The 17,458-nt window shown below is 36.4% G+C and overlaps 2 protein-coding genes across 2 annotated transcripts; one reads left to right on the top strand and one right to left on the bottom strand.

Moving 5' to 3' along the window:
• Nucleotides 1–10,245: 10,245 nt before the first annotated feature.
• On the top strand, nt 10,246–13,543 carry LOC143571545 (uncharacterized). Its single transcript, XM_077056941.1, has 5 exons — nt 10,246–11,881; nt 12,033–12,634; nt 12,732–12,929; nt 13,000–13,214; nt 13,307–13,543. The coding sequence occupies exons 1-5, from the start codon at nt 10,246–10,248 to the stop codon at nt 13,332–13,334; spliced, it is 2,679 nt and encodes an 892-aa protein (XP_076913056.1). The 3' UTR covers nt 13,335–13,543.
• A 1,382-nt stretch (nt 13,544–14,925) lies between these two features.
• On the bottom strand, nt 14,926–17,079 carry LOC143571544 (putative trehalose-phosphate phosphatase D). Its single transcript, XM_077056940.1, has 7 exons — nt 17,050–17,079; nt 16,808–16,948; nt 15,798–15,917; nt 15,678–15,706; nt 15,471–15,573; nt 15,156–15,374; nt 14,926–15,075 (listed from the first exon to the last, which is right to left on the bottom strand). Exons 1-7 carry the CDS (start codon nt 17,077–17,079, stop codon nt 14,926–14,928), a joined length of 792 nt encoding a protein of 263 aa, XP_076913055.1.
• Between the last annotated feature and the right edge of the window lie 379 nt (nt 17,080–17,458).

The following is a 17,458-nucleotide window of genomic DNA, read 5'->3' as shown; positions in this document are numbered from 1 at the left end:
GCCAACTACGCAACTTTAGTATTTATTCTTTATTTTATGCAAATGGCTACCTCAGTTTTAAAAACTTTTTTCTAACCCCGTCTATTTTTTCCGTTAAGTTAGGGATAATTTGATAACTTCGTTATTTTCTTTGTTTTTTTCTTTTATTTTTAACGCTTATATCTTGTAAACCCTAAATCCCCAAATCATAACATCAAAATCCAAATCCTAAATCCCCAAATATCATAAAAATTCAAACCCTATGATGATATGGAGAAAGGGTTTGGGGATTTAGGATTTGGATTTTGATGTTATGATTTGTGGATTTTGTGTTTACAAGATATAAGGGTTTAGAAGAAAAGAAAATAACAAAGAAAATAACGAAGTTATCAAATTATCCCTAACTTAACGGAAAGAATAGACGATGTTAGAAAAAAAGTACTAAAAATGCAAGTTTTTTAAAACTGAGGTAGCCATTTGCACAAAATAAAGAATAGATATTAAAGTTGCGTATTTGACCAAACCACGGGTACTAAAATGGCATTTAACTCTTGTTTAGACCTACCAACTTTTACATTAATTAAAAGCCCCCAAAAATTCTGCTTCAAATTGACAAAACAAAAAGTTAGCACGATGGGTGAACCAATTTTTAAAATTTGAGACATAAACTCACATCGGTCCATCATTTTATAGATGTTTCATATAAGGCATTATTAGTTATTTATTATTTTATACATTTTTAGATTTTTTTAATTAACATTATTGACAGATTAATTAAATGATTGTTTTCCTAATCTATTTTCTTGATCAAAATTGATTAAGCGGATTAAAGCCATCATTTCTTATACCACTCCCATTAGCAAATCATCTATAGTTTGTAACACTATTTGAAATAAAAAATAAATAATAAATCAAAAGATTGAAGCTCAACAAACTAGTTTGCAAACCCTTACATGGACAAATGTCAATTTTTCTATGGATCTATTTTTTAATTTATTTTTCCTTTTTATTTCACCCTAATTAGTTTTAACTATAATATTGTTTTCTTCTAATAACTTTAGATAATTAAGTTTTTTAAAAAATCTAATAACATAGTCTTGTTAATGTTTTTTGTGAACACATCGGTATAAATTTTATTAAAAACAAAGCTCGTAAAAAAAATATTTTTAAATATAAAATAAATATGAAGTATGTTTGATGAGTACAAATATACTTTTTATTTTGTTAAATATTTTTAAATTTAATATATTATTAAACTTTTAAATAAAGTTATTATTTTTTATATTTCTAGTCACCTTAAACAAAAAAACAACAATTATAAATTATATTTATTTAATAAAAAATAGTGTGGTTTGGGTTGCTAATATATACTATATATAAAACATGAGTGAAGGATCTCTTAAATTTTAAGAGGTACCAAATTGTTGCTTTAAGTACAAACCATAAAGCATATGATTAAGACATTTTAAGGACAATTTTGTCTTTTGATAATTTTGTCTTTTAGCAAAAATGATGTACGTTTGATGTTAATTTATTCAATAATAATTATAAATTTGGTCCTTTAACTATAATTATATTTTGTTAATTTATAGAATAGTTACAAATATACCCCTTATTTTAAACCAACTACCCCCATGACGTTTAAACATTTATAACTTTTTTCACACGTTAATTTTATTTATAAAACATTATACCAGTATTTTATTCTCTTTATTTTGAGTATGGTATTGCTATATTTTTTTCATTTTAAAAACTTAACGTGTTACGTGATTACCATTAAGAACCGGCAAACGGGTCGGGCATGTTTGTTGTTCAGGTTATGGGTCTAAAAGGTTAAGGTTAAAATGGGTCGATACACAAAAGGTTATTTTGGTTTGGGTCGGGACAGGTTCGGGCCTAAATGAGTTAAATCAGTACGAATTTCGATTTCGGGTTATAACATTGTTAGTTATAACATTGTCAGGCGGAATGGGTGGCGGGTCAAGACTCATTCAATGTAGCGTTACGTGTGTACCGACACCTGATTGCGCGCGTACAGTCGTTTGACGTGCATACTACCACCGTACACCAATTGAGCTTCCAATGCCGCATTACAAGCATATTATCGCCGGGTTACGGGTATACTGTTGTAAGTGTGCACTTACTGAAACAGTAACACGGTTATGCGTTCGATGTCATGTTTGCGTACGTACCCCGCTGCATCGTGCGGGCACCCATCTAGTGAGTGATGAAAGTTTGGTTTGGTTGGGTTGGGTAGGTAGAAGAGAGAGATGATTTTATAATAAAAGATTGGTTTGAGTTGGTTTGTGAACGGGGATGGTCTTAGTCTAATGGTTTAATCATCTCATTGAATTAAAAGATATCACTTGAGTCTTTTGAGCATTCTAAGACACAGTGAAATCAAATCAGAACCAAATCGTTAGTAAAACTTAAGTTTGCCATGTTTCCAACTCTACTTGTGACTGATAAACCCTGCAAAATGGCCACGTCGGGTTCCATGCCTGGTCAAAATAGGTTCGAGCCAAAACACAAGAGTTATATGCAAAACGGGTGATAGACAAAGCAACAATATTTATCTTGCTAATATTATAAGATTAACTAAAAGTAAATTGACAACTATATAATCACTAGGGGTGCACAACCGAACCGGCTCCGGATCCGAAAGCAACTTGGCGCGCACTTCAAATCTGATCCGAATCGTCGGTTAACGAACCAAACCGACACGTTTTCCCTGCTGCAGCGCACCGGTTTGTCAACTAGTTGAGATATAATACACATATTGATCACATCTGAATGTTTCCATTACCTATAAGTTAGGTGCCAACCTTGTTTTTAACTTTTGTTCACTTTTCGCTATATAACTGACTTCTCAAAAACACTTTTCTAGTCTGCTTCTCTTCTGAAATGTTCTTGCTGTTAATAACATATTCTATCTCTTACCTTAACTTATAATAATCATAACTAGACACATTTTAAAGTAGCATTTACTTGCTAAATAATACACTGCTCACAATCATATTAAATTTAAAACATATGATTACTTGTAAAGTTTCATGTGTTACATATAAAGCACTAAAACATGAAACATCTCGTTTTACCAGCGCTCTCTCGGCCTCCCGTCTGGCAACACAAGACTAGGAACCTTTGATTCGTCCTTTTTGCTTTCATCCTGCGCGCTCTCATCATCTTCGTCAAAATCTGGAGGCATGCCATCGTCGTCGTCATCATCGTTGTTGTCATCCATTTCATTGTCCACCAGACCAATCCTCTTCTTCTTCTTCGTTCTTGATCGGTAGTATCATTTGAATCGGTTTTCACCACACGCCCTCTAAACCTAGGAACAGAAACCAGCGCACGAAGCTTCTCTTTAATCAACAACAGCCGGTTCTTGTCAACCAGCTGAGAATCACGATACGCGTCTCTAAGGAACACAGAGTCCCGGTCCCCTTTCAAAGAGACATAAAACATATCAGGGTGTCTTATAAGCATCCCTCTAATCTAAACTCCTCTCGGAAATGAGTCAGGTGGTCAACCAACGTTCGCTTCTCTTCTTCCTCGAGCTCTGCGAACGAAACCGCAAGCTACGGCCGTCGGTTCTCAAGGACTCTAAAATACATACTGCTGGCAAATGGTGTCACGAAACTCCAACGAGATCGTTTTTCAAATGCGCGAGTAAAATCCGCTTATCCAAGGACATCTGTTGGGTTTCAACGGTGGTTCGGAACGAAAGCGGTCAAGTAATTTCAAACCCGTTTTAGTTAATAATTATTTCGTTTCGATATATATTAATCAATATTAATATATATGTATAAACGAACTATAAAACGCAGCGGAATATAAACGATTTACACGAACCAAAAACCGAAACCCAAGACCCGGATCCGATTACAACTATGTACGAGCACGAATAAATAAATAATAAACAACCATAGTTAAGTTTGTCGATATACCTCGGTTATCGAAACCGGGAAGACACCGAGGGCTTAACGAAAAATGCTAGATCTTGACACAATGAGACCCGACAAGAAATCTGGCGGCAAACGACGACGACGTACGGCAGCGGTTGTCGGAGCAGCAGCAACAGCTTGGTGGCAGCAGTATACAGCAGCGCCGGAAGCCCAAAGCAAGCGGCGGTGGTGATCTGCGATGACCAGAGGCAGCGACGCCCGGAAATGGAGCTCACCGGAAAATCGGGTTCGCCGGAGCAGAGCTGTAGACATACGGACAGGGGCAGGGAGCAGCACCAGTGGTCTCTGTGGTGGTGGTATGTGATGTCTAGAAGCCGGAAGGGACGGTGGCACGTTTTTCCGATGGCCGGAAAAACGGCCGGCGGCAATGGCTACTGTAGATGGTGGTTTAAGCGAACAACAGCACCGGTAGCTTGAGATACGCGGTGGTGGTGGTTGCTTTGGTGGAGAGATGACGACACAGGCGAGATCGGCGGCCGAATGTACGGTGGCCGTAAACACGGGTGCCGGCCGTAGTCTAGGTGAAGAAGATGGTGATAGTATTATATATATTAATATCTAGGTATATTAATATTATATATATATAAATAATTTAGGGTTTAATCCAATTAAACTCAATGGGCTTTTAGCCCAATCACCAAAGCAAAGCCTAATCCACCATCTTGTTGTGTCGGGCCCAGTTATCAATTAAGTGGGTTTATATTCGTTACCCCCGGTGTAACTTATACCGGGTCACATTCGGGTCGGTCCGCGTTGACTTGACCCGAACCGACCATTAAATCCAACAGTCTCCCACTTGGACGGATTTTGGTCAAGTATCACAACGCTAACAGCTAGAGGCGTTCTAACTACACATAGCTGTCCCCAACCGAATATGACATTTTAAATCCATAACCAAAGTATCTTGGAATACCTTATTGCAAGATAATGAATTTATAGTAATCGTTGTCATCTACCCTTTCTGTATAAGACATTAATTGAACAATGAGACATGGATCAAATCAATCTCATATAGTGTTCAATTATTGTAGTTCTCGATATAGAGTCAAAGTGGTCCATTCAAACACACAGTAAGTTTGGGTGAGACCTCACACTTTACCAGTTTGAATCAATGAGGGCGCCAATATGTCTAACTGTTACATTTTAATGTAAGAGTACAGAATCCCATCTTGACTACATACAACTCCTACTGAACTCCAGAACATTCCCAATCAATGCGTTACGCAACAGCGGTTGACATGATCAAAGAATATTCCTCGGTAAATGAAAGTTCTAATATGTATCTCAGGTCTTAGGATACTAAATGAGCATACTATTATAAAAACATCTTATGATCAAGATCCATGAAGATGATTTGATGCGAGTTACATCCAACGTCATTCATAATGATGTTTGTGAGTTTGGAAGTCAACTGCTTGAGTCCAAAGTCAGAATAGTCTTAATTCAGAATCGTTCCCACGAGTCTGACCGACTACGGATTTTAGAATATAATATTCAAGGATTAAACGTATTAAAAAGAACACAGTTGTATCATTCAACGTTTGCATTTAACCATTAAATCAAAGGTGAACTGAAAAATACAACTGTTTGAATGTTCATACATCCAAATACTAAATCAAAATAAATCACTAGCAAATCTAAGCCTGATAGCATCTCTATGCTTGTCCTGAGTCATCGGCTTAGTGAACGGGTCAGTTAGATTTTGATCTGTGTCTACTTTGCTTATCATGATGTCACCTCGTTCCAGTATTACTCGTACATAGTGGAACTAAAAATGTGCTTGGCCATGTGATGATAATTGGGCTCTTTGACTTGAGCAATAGCACCTGTGTTATCACATATCACGTCGATCATTTTCCTAAACTTGGAATTAGATCGAGGTTGGCTATGAATTTCTTCATCCAAGCAGATTATGAGCGAGAAACATCTCGGTCATTCTGGAAGTTAGCATCAGTGTAACACCTTACAATGAGCGCCTCTTCCACTCCTCCAAACACGCATACGAGATGTCAAGTCTAGTGCATAATATAGCATACATGACTGAGCCAATCATTGAAGCATATGAAATTGCTTGCATGTGCTTTGTCTCAATGTCCGTTGCCGGAGATTGCGATTTGCTAAAACGGTTCTTTTAGTAATGGAACGGCTCCTATCTTGGAGTTGTCCATTGAGAAGTGTGTCATGACTTTGCTTATGTATGTACTATGACTTAGCCCTAGAAGCCGCTTAGATCTATCTCGGTAGATCTTGATTCCCATAATATAAACAGCTTCTCCAAGATCTTTCATTGTAAACAAGATTCCAACTAGTGTTTAACTCCGTTAAGCATAGGAATGTTGTTTCCAATTATCAGTATATCATACACATACAAGATGAGGAATGATATAGTGCTCCCACTAGCCTTTCTGTAAACACAAGGCTCATCTTCATTGTTGATAAAACCAAACTCTTTGATTTTCTCATCAAGTGAAGATTCCAGCTTCGAGACGCGTGCTTAAAATTCACTTGCTCCCTATAGCCCGACCTTCAGGGGGTAGCTCAATCAAGTTCTAGACTTGATTGTCATGAATAGATTACATCTCGGCGTTAATGGCATCTCGCCGTTTCTCAGATTCCGGATCCAAGATTGCAGATATGTAGTTAGTAGCTTCGTCGCCAGACTCAGCTACTGATAAGACTTCCGGACCATCCAGATGCCACAGGTATCTAGGATTGGGTGCGGAAGTCCTAGTACTTATGCGAACGCTCGTGTTCATGTCTGATGTATCAGCAACAACAACTTGTTGATCAGACACTCTAGCTTCTCAGCGGTTGTTTGTGGTTCTTGAATTTCTTCAAGATCAACAAAACAATCTCCAGTTCCACGATCGAGAAATTCTTTCTTGAGGAAGTGGTCTTTCCTCTTGATAGAAATCATATTTGTATCAGGATGAATGAACTAATAACCGCTTTGGTTGTAGTGTTTAACGAATGCGGGAGGTGATCATAAAGGCGAAACTCCAAAAGGAGTGAGGCAAGTTAGTTCTACCCATCATCGATCGAACCATGTTTAGCAAAGTTTGATTCCTCCTCTCGCTGCGATGACCAAAGGCAGCGTCGGCCGGAAATGGAGCTCACCGGAAAATCGGGTTCGCCGGAGCAGAGCTGTAGACATACGGACAGGGGCAGGGAGCAGCACCAGTGGTCTCTGTGGTGGTGGTATGCGATGTCTAGAAGCCGAAGGGACGGTGGCACGTTTTTCCGATGACAATGGCTACTGTAGATGGTGGTTTAAGCGACAACAGCACCGGTTGCTTGAGATACGCGGTGGTGGTGGTTGCTTTGGTGGAGAGATGATGACACAGGCGAGATCTGCGGCCGAATGTACGGTGGCCGTAAACACGGGTGCCGGCCGTAGTCTAGGTGAAGAAGATGGTGATAGTATTTTATATATTAATATCTAGGTATATTAATATTATATATATATATAAATAATTTAGGGTTTAATCCAATTAAACTCAATGGGCTTTTAGCCCAATCACCAAAACAAAGCCTAATCCACCATCTTGTTGTGTCGGGCCCAGTTATCAATTAAGTGGGTTTATATTCGTTACCCCCGGTGTAACTCATACCGGGTCACATTCGGGTCGGTCCGCATTGACTTGACCCGAACCGACCATTAAATCCAACAACATCATCAAGAGCTTGACCACCAGCAAATCCTTCGTCTCGTTCCTCAGCTTCATCTCCTCGAGATACAGGCGTACGGAGCTGCATTACGCGATCCATGACCAGTTTAAGCTTCTTGTCTCGTTGTCGAAAAGAAGCTCCTTTTGGCGTTTAACTAAAGCTTTAATTGGATATGTATGCTGATTATGATTACGATTGATAAAACCCAATTGTGGAATTAAACGTTGACCCCGTGGTTTTGAATTGGGTGGTTTTTAGTTCAGGTACCGTAACTTACGTAATCAAAACCGACCAAGTTCGTGTCAAGTTACCGCCTCAATGCTCGGGACCGACAATGCTTTGGTTTTACCACCGCCTGGGTTTGCCAACCAACTAACACCGTCTTAAATATTTTGTTTGTTTTATATGTTAATGCTTTTATATGTTAATTTGACGAATTAATATTTTGGGTTTTAACCCTCAAATTTTACCAATGGTGTCTATATTGTTACGAACGCAGCCAATACTAACCGAATTCGTGTCGACTCATCGTTGCAACGTTCAGGTTTTACAAACGCCCGGGTTTCAACGTAAGAGTTTTGCCAGCGGTCCCGGCGCAATGCGCCAGAATGAAAATCTAGTTGCATATATTTATCCAAAAAAGTTCAGTATATTTTCTTATCCTTAATTGTAAGGATGACAAATTTATTCGTTGTATATGAAATGACTATTTTAACTTTAATCATTTTAACTAGTTTTTTTTCTTACAATAAAAAAAACCTAATCCTCCCAATAGGGGCAGCTCGGGCATAGGGCAGTGTGAGCGACCGGCCGGGCACTTTATTTTTAGGGGCACAAATTTTTTTATAAAAAATAAATATGTATATTTAATATTTTACTATAATTATATAACAACTAGGTTGGTCTAGTGGTAAAGGGGTATGATTTCCAATCCAAGGTTGCAAGTTCTAGTCGAACTTGAGACATTTTAAGTTTATTTTTATACAGAAAGTTCATTTTCAAGTTTATCTTTATACACAAAGTTTTTTGCACAACCTAAATTATAACTAAGTAAGCCCATTTAAAATTTAATTTTTTAAACCAAACAAAAAACTCATTTACATAAGGCCTAAAAATATTTTTTGCTTATAATATTTCGTTACTCGTTAGAGTTTATGAGCCTTTTTATTTCGGCTCGGCCAAGGCATGTAATTCTCGAAGACGGCCCTGCTCCCAAAGAACGTAATCCCATCCATCCACCCCCCCCCCAAACCCCCCAAAGCCTAAACCTAAAGACCCCATCCAAAAAATAAAAGAAAAAACCTAACCCGAATGCTAAATCAAGAAGTTTTTTTTATATATATTTTTTAATTTTTTAACGAGGGTCGCTAGATAAACATTTTGTTCTTGTATTTTATATTTTTGATTTTACATTTTCCATTTTGTTTAATAATTTTTTTAATTGTTTTATGGTGATTTTTTAGTGGTTCAAAATTAGGTTTTTTAAAGTTATGGAATGACAATTTTGTCAATATTAAATCTTAGTTAAAAGAAGATAAAACACGCAATTGAATTTTTAAGTTGTGTAAATAACTAAATATGCATTTAAGAAGGTGTTTTTTTGAGCTTTTGAAAACTACTCGTTCGCTTATATGCAAATAGCAAATGGAGCTTTAAAAAATAATAAATATTTTTGAAAATTTCAAACTTAGCTAAGTCTTGATGTAATTACAACCCCCTTTATTTTAAAAAGACCGGTTGCATTAAAAACGAAAAAAAGAGCAACCTAGTAAGGAACTAGACTAGGACCTGTTCATGAGTCGAGCCACAGTGAGTTTGAGCTCTAGCTCGAAATTAAACGAGACAACTTGGCTAGACTCGAGGTCGATCTTAAAGGTAAACGAGGCTAAGATCGAGTTAACGAGATCAGCCAAGCTCGGATCAAGTTTGGCTTAGTTACAAAAATGGGCTCATGTCATTTCAAATCAAGTCTTTTTTAACTAGCTTTATTCGAGTTATTTTTCCAAACAAACTACAAATCACGAGCCTTTTTAAACAGCTCTAAACTAGACACGAGAGAACCAGGTGGAGTATATATATATCTATCAGAATACAAAAATAGAAGGAAAGAAACAATGCATGCATTCTCGGGTTTAAAGTACAAGGGAAAGAAATGATAAGATTGGATAGAGGAAGAAAGGAAAAGAAATTATATACTTAAAAGGCATTCTCGAGTTAAAATAAAAGAAAAGATAGGAAAAAAAATTGTAATTTTACAATTATGTCCTTAGTAACATGGAAAAGAGAATTAAGATAGCGTAAATTGGTAATATGGTAATGAGATATAAATTTTCCTTCACAATCCGGCCATATTTAACAGAAAAGTTTTAAAGAAAAAAAGGTTAAACTTTTCATTCTATTCTCTTTCTTTTCTTTCACTAATATGGACTCGGGAGTAGAGTGTTAAAAAAACTCAAGTATCTTTTCTTTTCTAATCCCTTAAAAAACCAAAAAACTCTATGATTCAGATAATTGCAATTGTTACGGTCCCTAATGACATAAACCCCCAAGTCGTCAACTCCATAAACCCTAATAATAAAATCAATCAATCAATCAATCAATCTTTGTTGTTTGTGTGAGTTGGATTATTATGGAGCTTCTCTCTCAGCATTTGTTCGTCGTATCGCTTAACACCAACAGTCACTCCATTAAACTTTACACAACCAGAAACCACAACCCTAGATTAAGAATAATAATAATAACAAGAGCTCATTCAAGCGGGCGGCGTAGTAGTAAAAACAACCACAACCACAACCACAACCACTTGAGGAAGAAGCTAATTGACCAACAGGTACTCCCTCCTTCAGTTTCCCCAATTTCGGATGAACAAATCTTCTTCCACATTCAACCCCAACCAGAACCATCTGTCAATTCCTCAAATTCGGATCTGGGTTTCTATCAAGATCAAATTTTGACAGCAACCCCAAACCCGAATCCATTTACTGTAAATGAGGATAATAATAACAATAATGCCACTATGTTAGCAGCAGCAGCACCAAATTATCCTTCACTTGCTGCTGCTGCTGCAAACTCTACTAGGATTGGAGTCTCACTATGTTGCGGGCTGCTTCTCTCTACAGCCTTCTATCGCTTTTTTAATAAAACTAAACAACAAGGGTATTCGCGTTTACAAAAGGAGATGTTAAGAAGAAAACTCAAAGCCAGGACTACGACGCCCAAACCGGAAGACTCCATCTTGGAAGTTATTCAACATTCCAAGGACCCGCAGCCGGAGATGACGAGGCCCGAACTAGATAAGGAGGACCTTATGAATAGCATTGTCAAGCTGGATCAAATTCAAGAGACTAGAGAAATGGCAAGGCATGCGCGCCAAATCCAAAGCAAAGACAATGATCAACCAGGTGGAACGGATTCTGATGTCCCGCTTCCACAAGGTGATGTTAGTTTCCAAGATAACAAACAACAACAACCAGCAAAGCTATCGGTAGAGTCTGGGATTCAAGATTCTTCTGATAACAAACTACAACAACCGTACCCAGTAACAATCCCACCTATAGCAAAGCCATCAGTAGGGTCTGGGGTTCAAGATTCTTCTGATGTAAAAGGAAAAGAGTCAAACTTATTTGACAATGGAGTGAAGTTAAGGATTATCAGCTCTGTTAAGGAAGCAAAAGAGTATCTTCACGAGAAAGAGAAAATACAAGAACCTGGGATTAATAAATTACATCAAGTTCCAAAGATGGATAGTAATGGTGATGTGTTTGGTAATAGCACACCGGAGTTTTTGAAGGATACTACTACTAGTCTGGAGGGAGATGGGGATACTTTGATTGACAACGCGGATTCTAAAGGTGAGAGTGTTAAAGGTAGTGGTGGGGATTTAGGAAGAGCGGATCGTGAGAAGTGGATCGAGGAAAATTTTCATGAATTTGAGCCGCTGGTTGACAAGATTAGAGGTGGATTTATAAACAATTACATGGTAGCTAGAGAAAAAGTGAAACAAGATATGGATTTAGTCTTAGAGCTTGAACGTGGTGATAACGAAAGCGAATTTGAATGGATGAAAGACGAGAAGCTTAGAGAAATCGTGTTCCAAGTACGAGAAAATGAGCTGATGGGCCTGGATCCATTCTATCTTATGGACGCTCAAGATAAGGCCTTGTTTTTCCAAGGCCTCGAAGAGAAAGTCGAGAAAGAAAACGAGAAGCTAGCTCATCTTCATGAATATCTTCATTCCAATATCGAAAATCTTGATTACGGTGCAGGTAATTTATAAAAGTTTTAACTCTTGAAGTCAAATGGGATTAGCTTATTGTATTTATTTCTTCTAATAAAAAGCAAGTTTTTTTTTAAGTGTTATGTCCTTTCTTCTTTAATATATATAAACAATAAGCAAGTTTATGACACTCTTTTTAGATGGGATTAGCTTGTATGATTCTCCAGACAAGATCATACCACGATGGAAGGGCCCACCACCACCAACGACAATGAGTCAAGAGTTTCTTGATAATTATTTAGATCAAAGGAAAGCACTTTTTGCTGAAACTTTGGGGAATCTGGATCTTCATTCACAAAACAACCGCAACGAAAACGTTGCGAGTAACAACCAAACAAACGAAAAAGTCGTAAACAAGAGTTCAAAAACTGTGATAGAAGGGAGTGACGGCTCCGTTAAACCTGGCAAGAAATCCGGGAAAGAGTTTTGGCAGCACACCAAGAAATGGTCTCGTGGATTTATCGATTCTTATAACGCCGAGAATGATCCAGAAACTAAGGCTCTTATGAAGGATATCGGGAAGGACTTGGACCGATGGATTACCGAGAAAGAGATACAAGAGGCTGCTGATATTATAGATAAGGTTCCTGATAAAGGGAAGAAGTTCATTACAGAAAGAATCAATAAGTTGAAGAGGGAAATGGAGTTGTTTGGACCCGAAGCCGTTGTCAGCAAGTACAGTGAGTATGGAGATGAGGAGGAAATAGATTATTATTGGTGGCTCGATCTTCCACATCTACTAGTAAGTATTCCGTTGATGCCAAACAGTGACATGTTTTTGTTCTAATTCTCTTTCGTCGGTGTAGGCATGATTGTATGTATGTTTCCATAATTTGCAGTGTATTGAGATATATATTGACGAGAGAATAGGGTTCTATTCGTTGGAGATGGCGTCGGATCTTGAACTAGATCCAAAACCACATCATATTATCGCGTTTGAGGATGTTGGCGACTGCAAGAATCTTTGCTATCTTATACAGACGCACATGGAAACGCTCGGAAATGGCAATGCTTTTGTAGTGCCACAAACGCCAAAGGTTAGTAGTAATTTCTTAACCAATCGTTTGCTTTTATGTTTTGTACTGATATATGTTTGGATGGATGTAGGATACCTACCGTGAAGCCAAGGAAAATGGTTTTAACGTGACGGTTATAAGAAAAGGAGAGCTGAAACTGGATGTGGATCAAACGCTAGAAGAGGTGGAGGAAAAGATTGTTGAGATCGGGAGCAAAATGTACCACGATCAAATCATGAAGTCACGCAACGTGAATATTGATTCAGTAATGAAAGGTGTTTTTGGACCGAAGAAAAACACTAACAGGTAACGGTAAAACTCCTGTTAATTTTTTTCTATTTTCTTCAACCAAAAGCATGGTTTACAAGTGTCTTTCTTGTTTGTTAATATATTCTCAGAAGAAGATTGAAGAGGCCAACCAAATGACTTTGCAGTCTGACTTGTATGGATGATAAACATGAAGCTGTACGAGTCTAGTATGTTCATCGAGTATGTCGCCCTTTATGCTCTAGAAACTGTATGCGTGTCTCAAGTATACATCATGGTATCTGCTTTTTTGGTCTTGTAAATATATCATATATGAAAACCACATTGTTGAATGGATAGCCTCTCCTACTGATAGGGGTGTGCAAGAAAACCAAAAAAACCGAACCGAAACAAAAACTGACGGTTTGGTTTTGTGTTTTTTTTAAAAACCAAACTTACGGTTCGGTTTTGGTTTTGCATGTAATAAAAACTGAAAAAACGAACCGAATTTCTAGATTTTTATTTTCTATTTTAAAAATTTAAGTAATTTATAAGAATTTAATGAATATGTAACTCAAATAGTTTTGGCCAAATGAATAATAGTCAATTAGTTAAAGGGTGCTGCTAAACGTACCCCCTTACACAATTTTTACTAAATATACACCCCCCTTAACTTATGAGATAAATTACTATTACCTCCTAACATTATTTGTATACATATTAGTCTCTACAACATTTTTTTCACTTAATAATCTATACTACATATATCAAATTAAAAACTATCTAGTATTACTATTAATTTATTTTTTTAGTATTAATATTGTAAATATTTATAATATCTTTTTTTTTTTAATTTTAATAGTATATATATTTATAATATCCTTATTTTACTTCTTTATCTTTTACAAAATAAACCCGAAACTCGAAAACCTAAAATCCTAAACCTGAACCCTAAACCCTAAACCAGAACCCGAAACCCTAAACCCGAAAACCTAAACTCTAAACCATAAACCCTAAACCCGAAACCCAAAACCCGAAACCCTAAACTCGAAATCATAAAAAAAACGCAACTTGTAAAAAATAATAATATGAAATCCTTATTTTTTGTGCTCATTTGGTAATTATATGATTTCAAGGGTTAATATGAAAGTTGGTTTTCCCAAGGGGGGTATGACAAGCAACTAGGGAGTACATTTAGCCTAACCGTTAGTTAAAATTAACAAAATTATTTATACATGAATTTATTATTTTCGGCCAAAAGAATTTTCATCCTAAAAATTTCAAGCTCAAATGGCAAAACCAAACCGGAAAACCGAGAACTGAAAAACCGAAACCGAAGGGTTTCAAAAATCCAAAACCCGAAGTTTTGGTTTGGTTTTAGCCCAAAACCATAATGAACCGACCGTGCACACCCCTGCCTACTGACATTAACCTTATTCCTTATCAATTTCCTGCATGTTCTTAAGGGCTTATAATTTGTCTTTTAATTAATTGCTTTGTCAATTCCAAGGGGATCTAAATTATGTTGCAACTCTCTTATCTCCCATTTCTTTAGTATGTAGACTGTCTGCAGTCTGCACAAACCAAAACCAACTGCTCCCTATGTCCCAAAATAAACTCTACTTTGTCGTAAACAAACACCGTCTGTGTGCTTAGTTGATGAGTTAAAACTCAATAACAACACGGAAGAAGTTATACATTAAACACAAGGAACATAATGCATATTACATACACACATCTATCTCCCCCCTCTTAACTTGTGACTGATTGTTTATGATAGATTGGAGCTGCTGTTCCAGATAACGAGGCGTGATAGAAATTTCTTGACATCAGATGGACTCCGAAGGGAGTATAAAGCCATGGTGTCCTTTGGGCTCGAGGAAACAACGATCGAGTACCCGTTTCCTCTCTTCTTTATCGCCTGGAAATGATTAATCAATCAATATTTTGAAAACATGTAGAGATTGAGCGTTAATTAGTTAGTTAAGTTATATATACGACCTTAAACGCATCTTCATCCGTTCGATCATCACCAATATAGATAGGGAGTACATCATTTGAACTTCCATATCCAAATGTCTCTAGTAAGTACTCCATAGCATGACCTTTATCCCATTCGATATCAGGTCGTATCTCAAAAACCTTTCTCCCCTCGGACAACCTAAACTCTTCCAATTCGTCTACAACAGACTTAACGACTTCTTCTAGTATCGGAAAATCCTGTATTTTTTCAATTTCAATTCCATCTTTAGCGTTACATCAATCTCCGCACACACATATATGTAATGACTAATAACAGACAGTCACCGTACATACCTCATCAGAAACATGTCTAAAATGCACAGAAACACAAAACTTATTATTTTCCAGCATCACACCTTTTATATCATTGGTTTCTTCTTTCAACACATCAAAGTATCTACAGAAACATATATAGCATGTTTATCGACTTTCTGTATAAAATTACAATTTTACGTTACGTATGTTACTTTTTTATATTGAAAAACATATGAAAGCTATTACCTTGCGAATTGAAGGCTGGTATATCTGTGCTGGTTGGAAACGTACAACTTCATCACCCTACAAAACTCGAGTTTATTCACGTCGAAAATCTCGTTAATTGTTAGTTACCAATTATCTTACATTCTTATCAAAAGCTTTATTCTGAAACTTTGGATCTCCTATACACTGAAAAGGGGCTGCAATATCCAGCCCATGGCTTCCAGCATAGTAGATATCATCTAGTTTTACAAATCCATACACCTAAACCAAATTGGAAATTAAATATAAACTTATTATTCAAATCATATAAAATGTAATCAATTTTTTTCTAATTGCTTTTACTAGGGAATTTAATGAGCGATTAGATAGATACTTTATCTCGACTTCGTCCACTTATGATCGCTGTCGGAAAACAACGTGCCACTTCGCTTAGGACCCTTCTCATCTGCATTAAAGAGTAACCCGAAAAGATCAAATTAAAGGTTCAAAATAGCAATATTGAAGGAAAAGTGTAAGTGTTAAAAGTGGTGGTGTATCTACTATCTAGAGTTCTAGGCTAGTGTGTTATTTGGATTCCTTGTTATAAAGTTGAAACAAGTTGTAATTGAAAGTTTTTATGTAACTTACCATTCTTGTGTAGCAAACTTCAAAATTTTCCATCCATTTTGCGACAAGAATTTATATTTTTGTTAGTAAATGACCAGTATTAATTCAAAAAAGAAATAAGATTTATTATATATTTTGGTAAGTATTTTTTTGGTTAAATACTGGTGACATATATATAGGTTACGATCCGGCGATATTGTCCGTTTTACTCTCGATGAATGACCCATCTAGAAACTCATAAATTTGTTTTTGGTTTCCCCGGTGAAGACCACATGCTCCCAGTTGAGCATGCTTAACTTTGAAGCTTTTATATATATAACCAACTAAATCTAAAATTCATTGATGATTTAGAAGACATAACGTACATTCCTTACCTTACCTCATGTACAAGGCCGATCATGTGAGATTTGCTTTGGGTACATGTTCAATTGGCTAATCTTCTCAATAATAACATATAAAAAATAATGAAAACTTTTTATAGTATTTTAGTGGGTCTTATATAACAGATCGCTAAATTGAAAGTAGCTACATGCATGGATGGATACCTTTTTGGACATAAAAGCTTGATCTGGATTTGGTACAATGTTGGAGAGTGTTCCATCATAGTCCAGGAACACTACAATCTTTTTCCCTTTGGCAGCCACTATCATTTCATCAAACGTCTCCAATGCAGATGGATGTTTGTTCTATCATCATCATCATCATCATATCAAATTTACTCCTTTTAAAACTAATCCTAAAAGTAATTAGCATATTTGCTTGCATCATAGTAAGTTTACGTACGTACCAGCCATGAATGATACCTGTTTTCATTCATTGATCCCCGTTTTTTCGATATAGATACGTGGTTTTTCCTTCATGAAAATAATTTAGCAACAAGGTTATAACTACAATATATATGATTATATGAACATATATGCATGTAGTATTTGGACATTGGATTAATCTAATTACATGTGGTAAGGAGCTGTTTGGTAGCTCTTAATGATAATATCATTAACATGCCATCTTTAAATCGATCAGAGGTAGAGTGTGTTTGGTTCACTTTAAAAATACCCTTTAATTATAGCTCATGAACTAATTGTATTTAAAGCATTAATGATTAAGAGGCCAATCAAATTATATATTATCCAGCAGCAAGCAAATTATAGGATCTTCAAAATGTCTTATTTGTTTTTATCATCATATATTACTTA

The sequence above is a fragment of the Bidens hawaiensis genome, unplaced genomic scaffold (genome assembly GCF_021521415.1).
Source record: "Bidens hawaiensis isolate Kalapana, Puna unplaced genomic scaffold, B.hawaiensis_p1.1 tig00025392_1, whole genome shotgun sequence".
Taxonomy (NCBI): domain Eukaryota; kingdom Viridiplantae; phylum Streptophyta; class Magnoliopsida; order Asterales; family Asteraceae; genus Bidens; species Bidens hawaiensis.
The sequence above is the reverse complement of the archived record's forward strand: the minus strand, read 5'-3'. Positions and strand labels throughout refer to the sequence as shown.

Coding starts and splice junctions, on each gene's coding strand:
- LOC143571544 (XM_077056940.1), bottom strand. CDS start 17,079: ATGAATGAAAACAGGTATCATTCATGGCTG. Junction 15,707..15,797: donor ATAAAGCTTTTGATAAGAAT/GTAAGATAATTG, acceptor GTTTCCAACCAG/CACAGATATACCAGCCTTCA. Junction 15,375..15,470: donor TTAGACATGTTTCTGATGAG/GTATGTACGGTG, acceptor GAAAAAATACAG/GATTTTCCGATACTAGAAGA.
- LOC143571545 (XM_077056941.1), top strand. CDS start 10,246: ATGGAGCTTCTCTCTCAGCATTTGTTCGTCGTATCGCTTAACACCAAC. Junction 12,635..12,731: donor TCGATCTTCCACATCTACTA/GTAAGTATTCCG, acceptor CATAATTTGCAG/TGTATTGAGATATATATTGA. Junction 12,930..12,999: donor TAGTGCCACAAACGCCAAAG/GTTAGTAGTAAT, acceptor GGATGGATGTAG/GATACCTACCGTGAAGCCAA.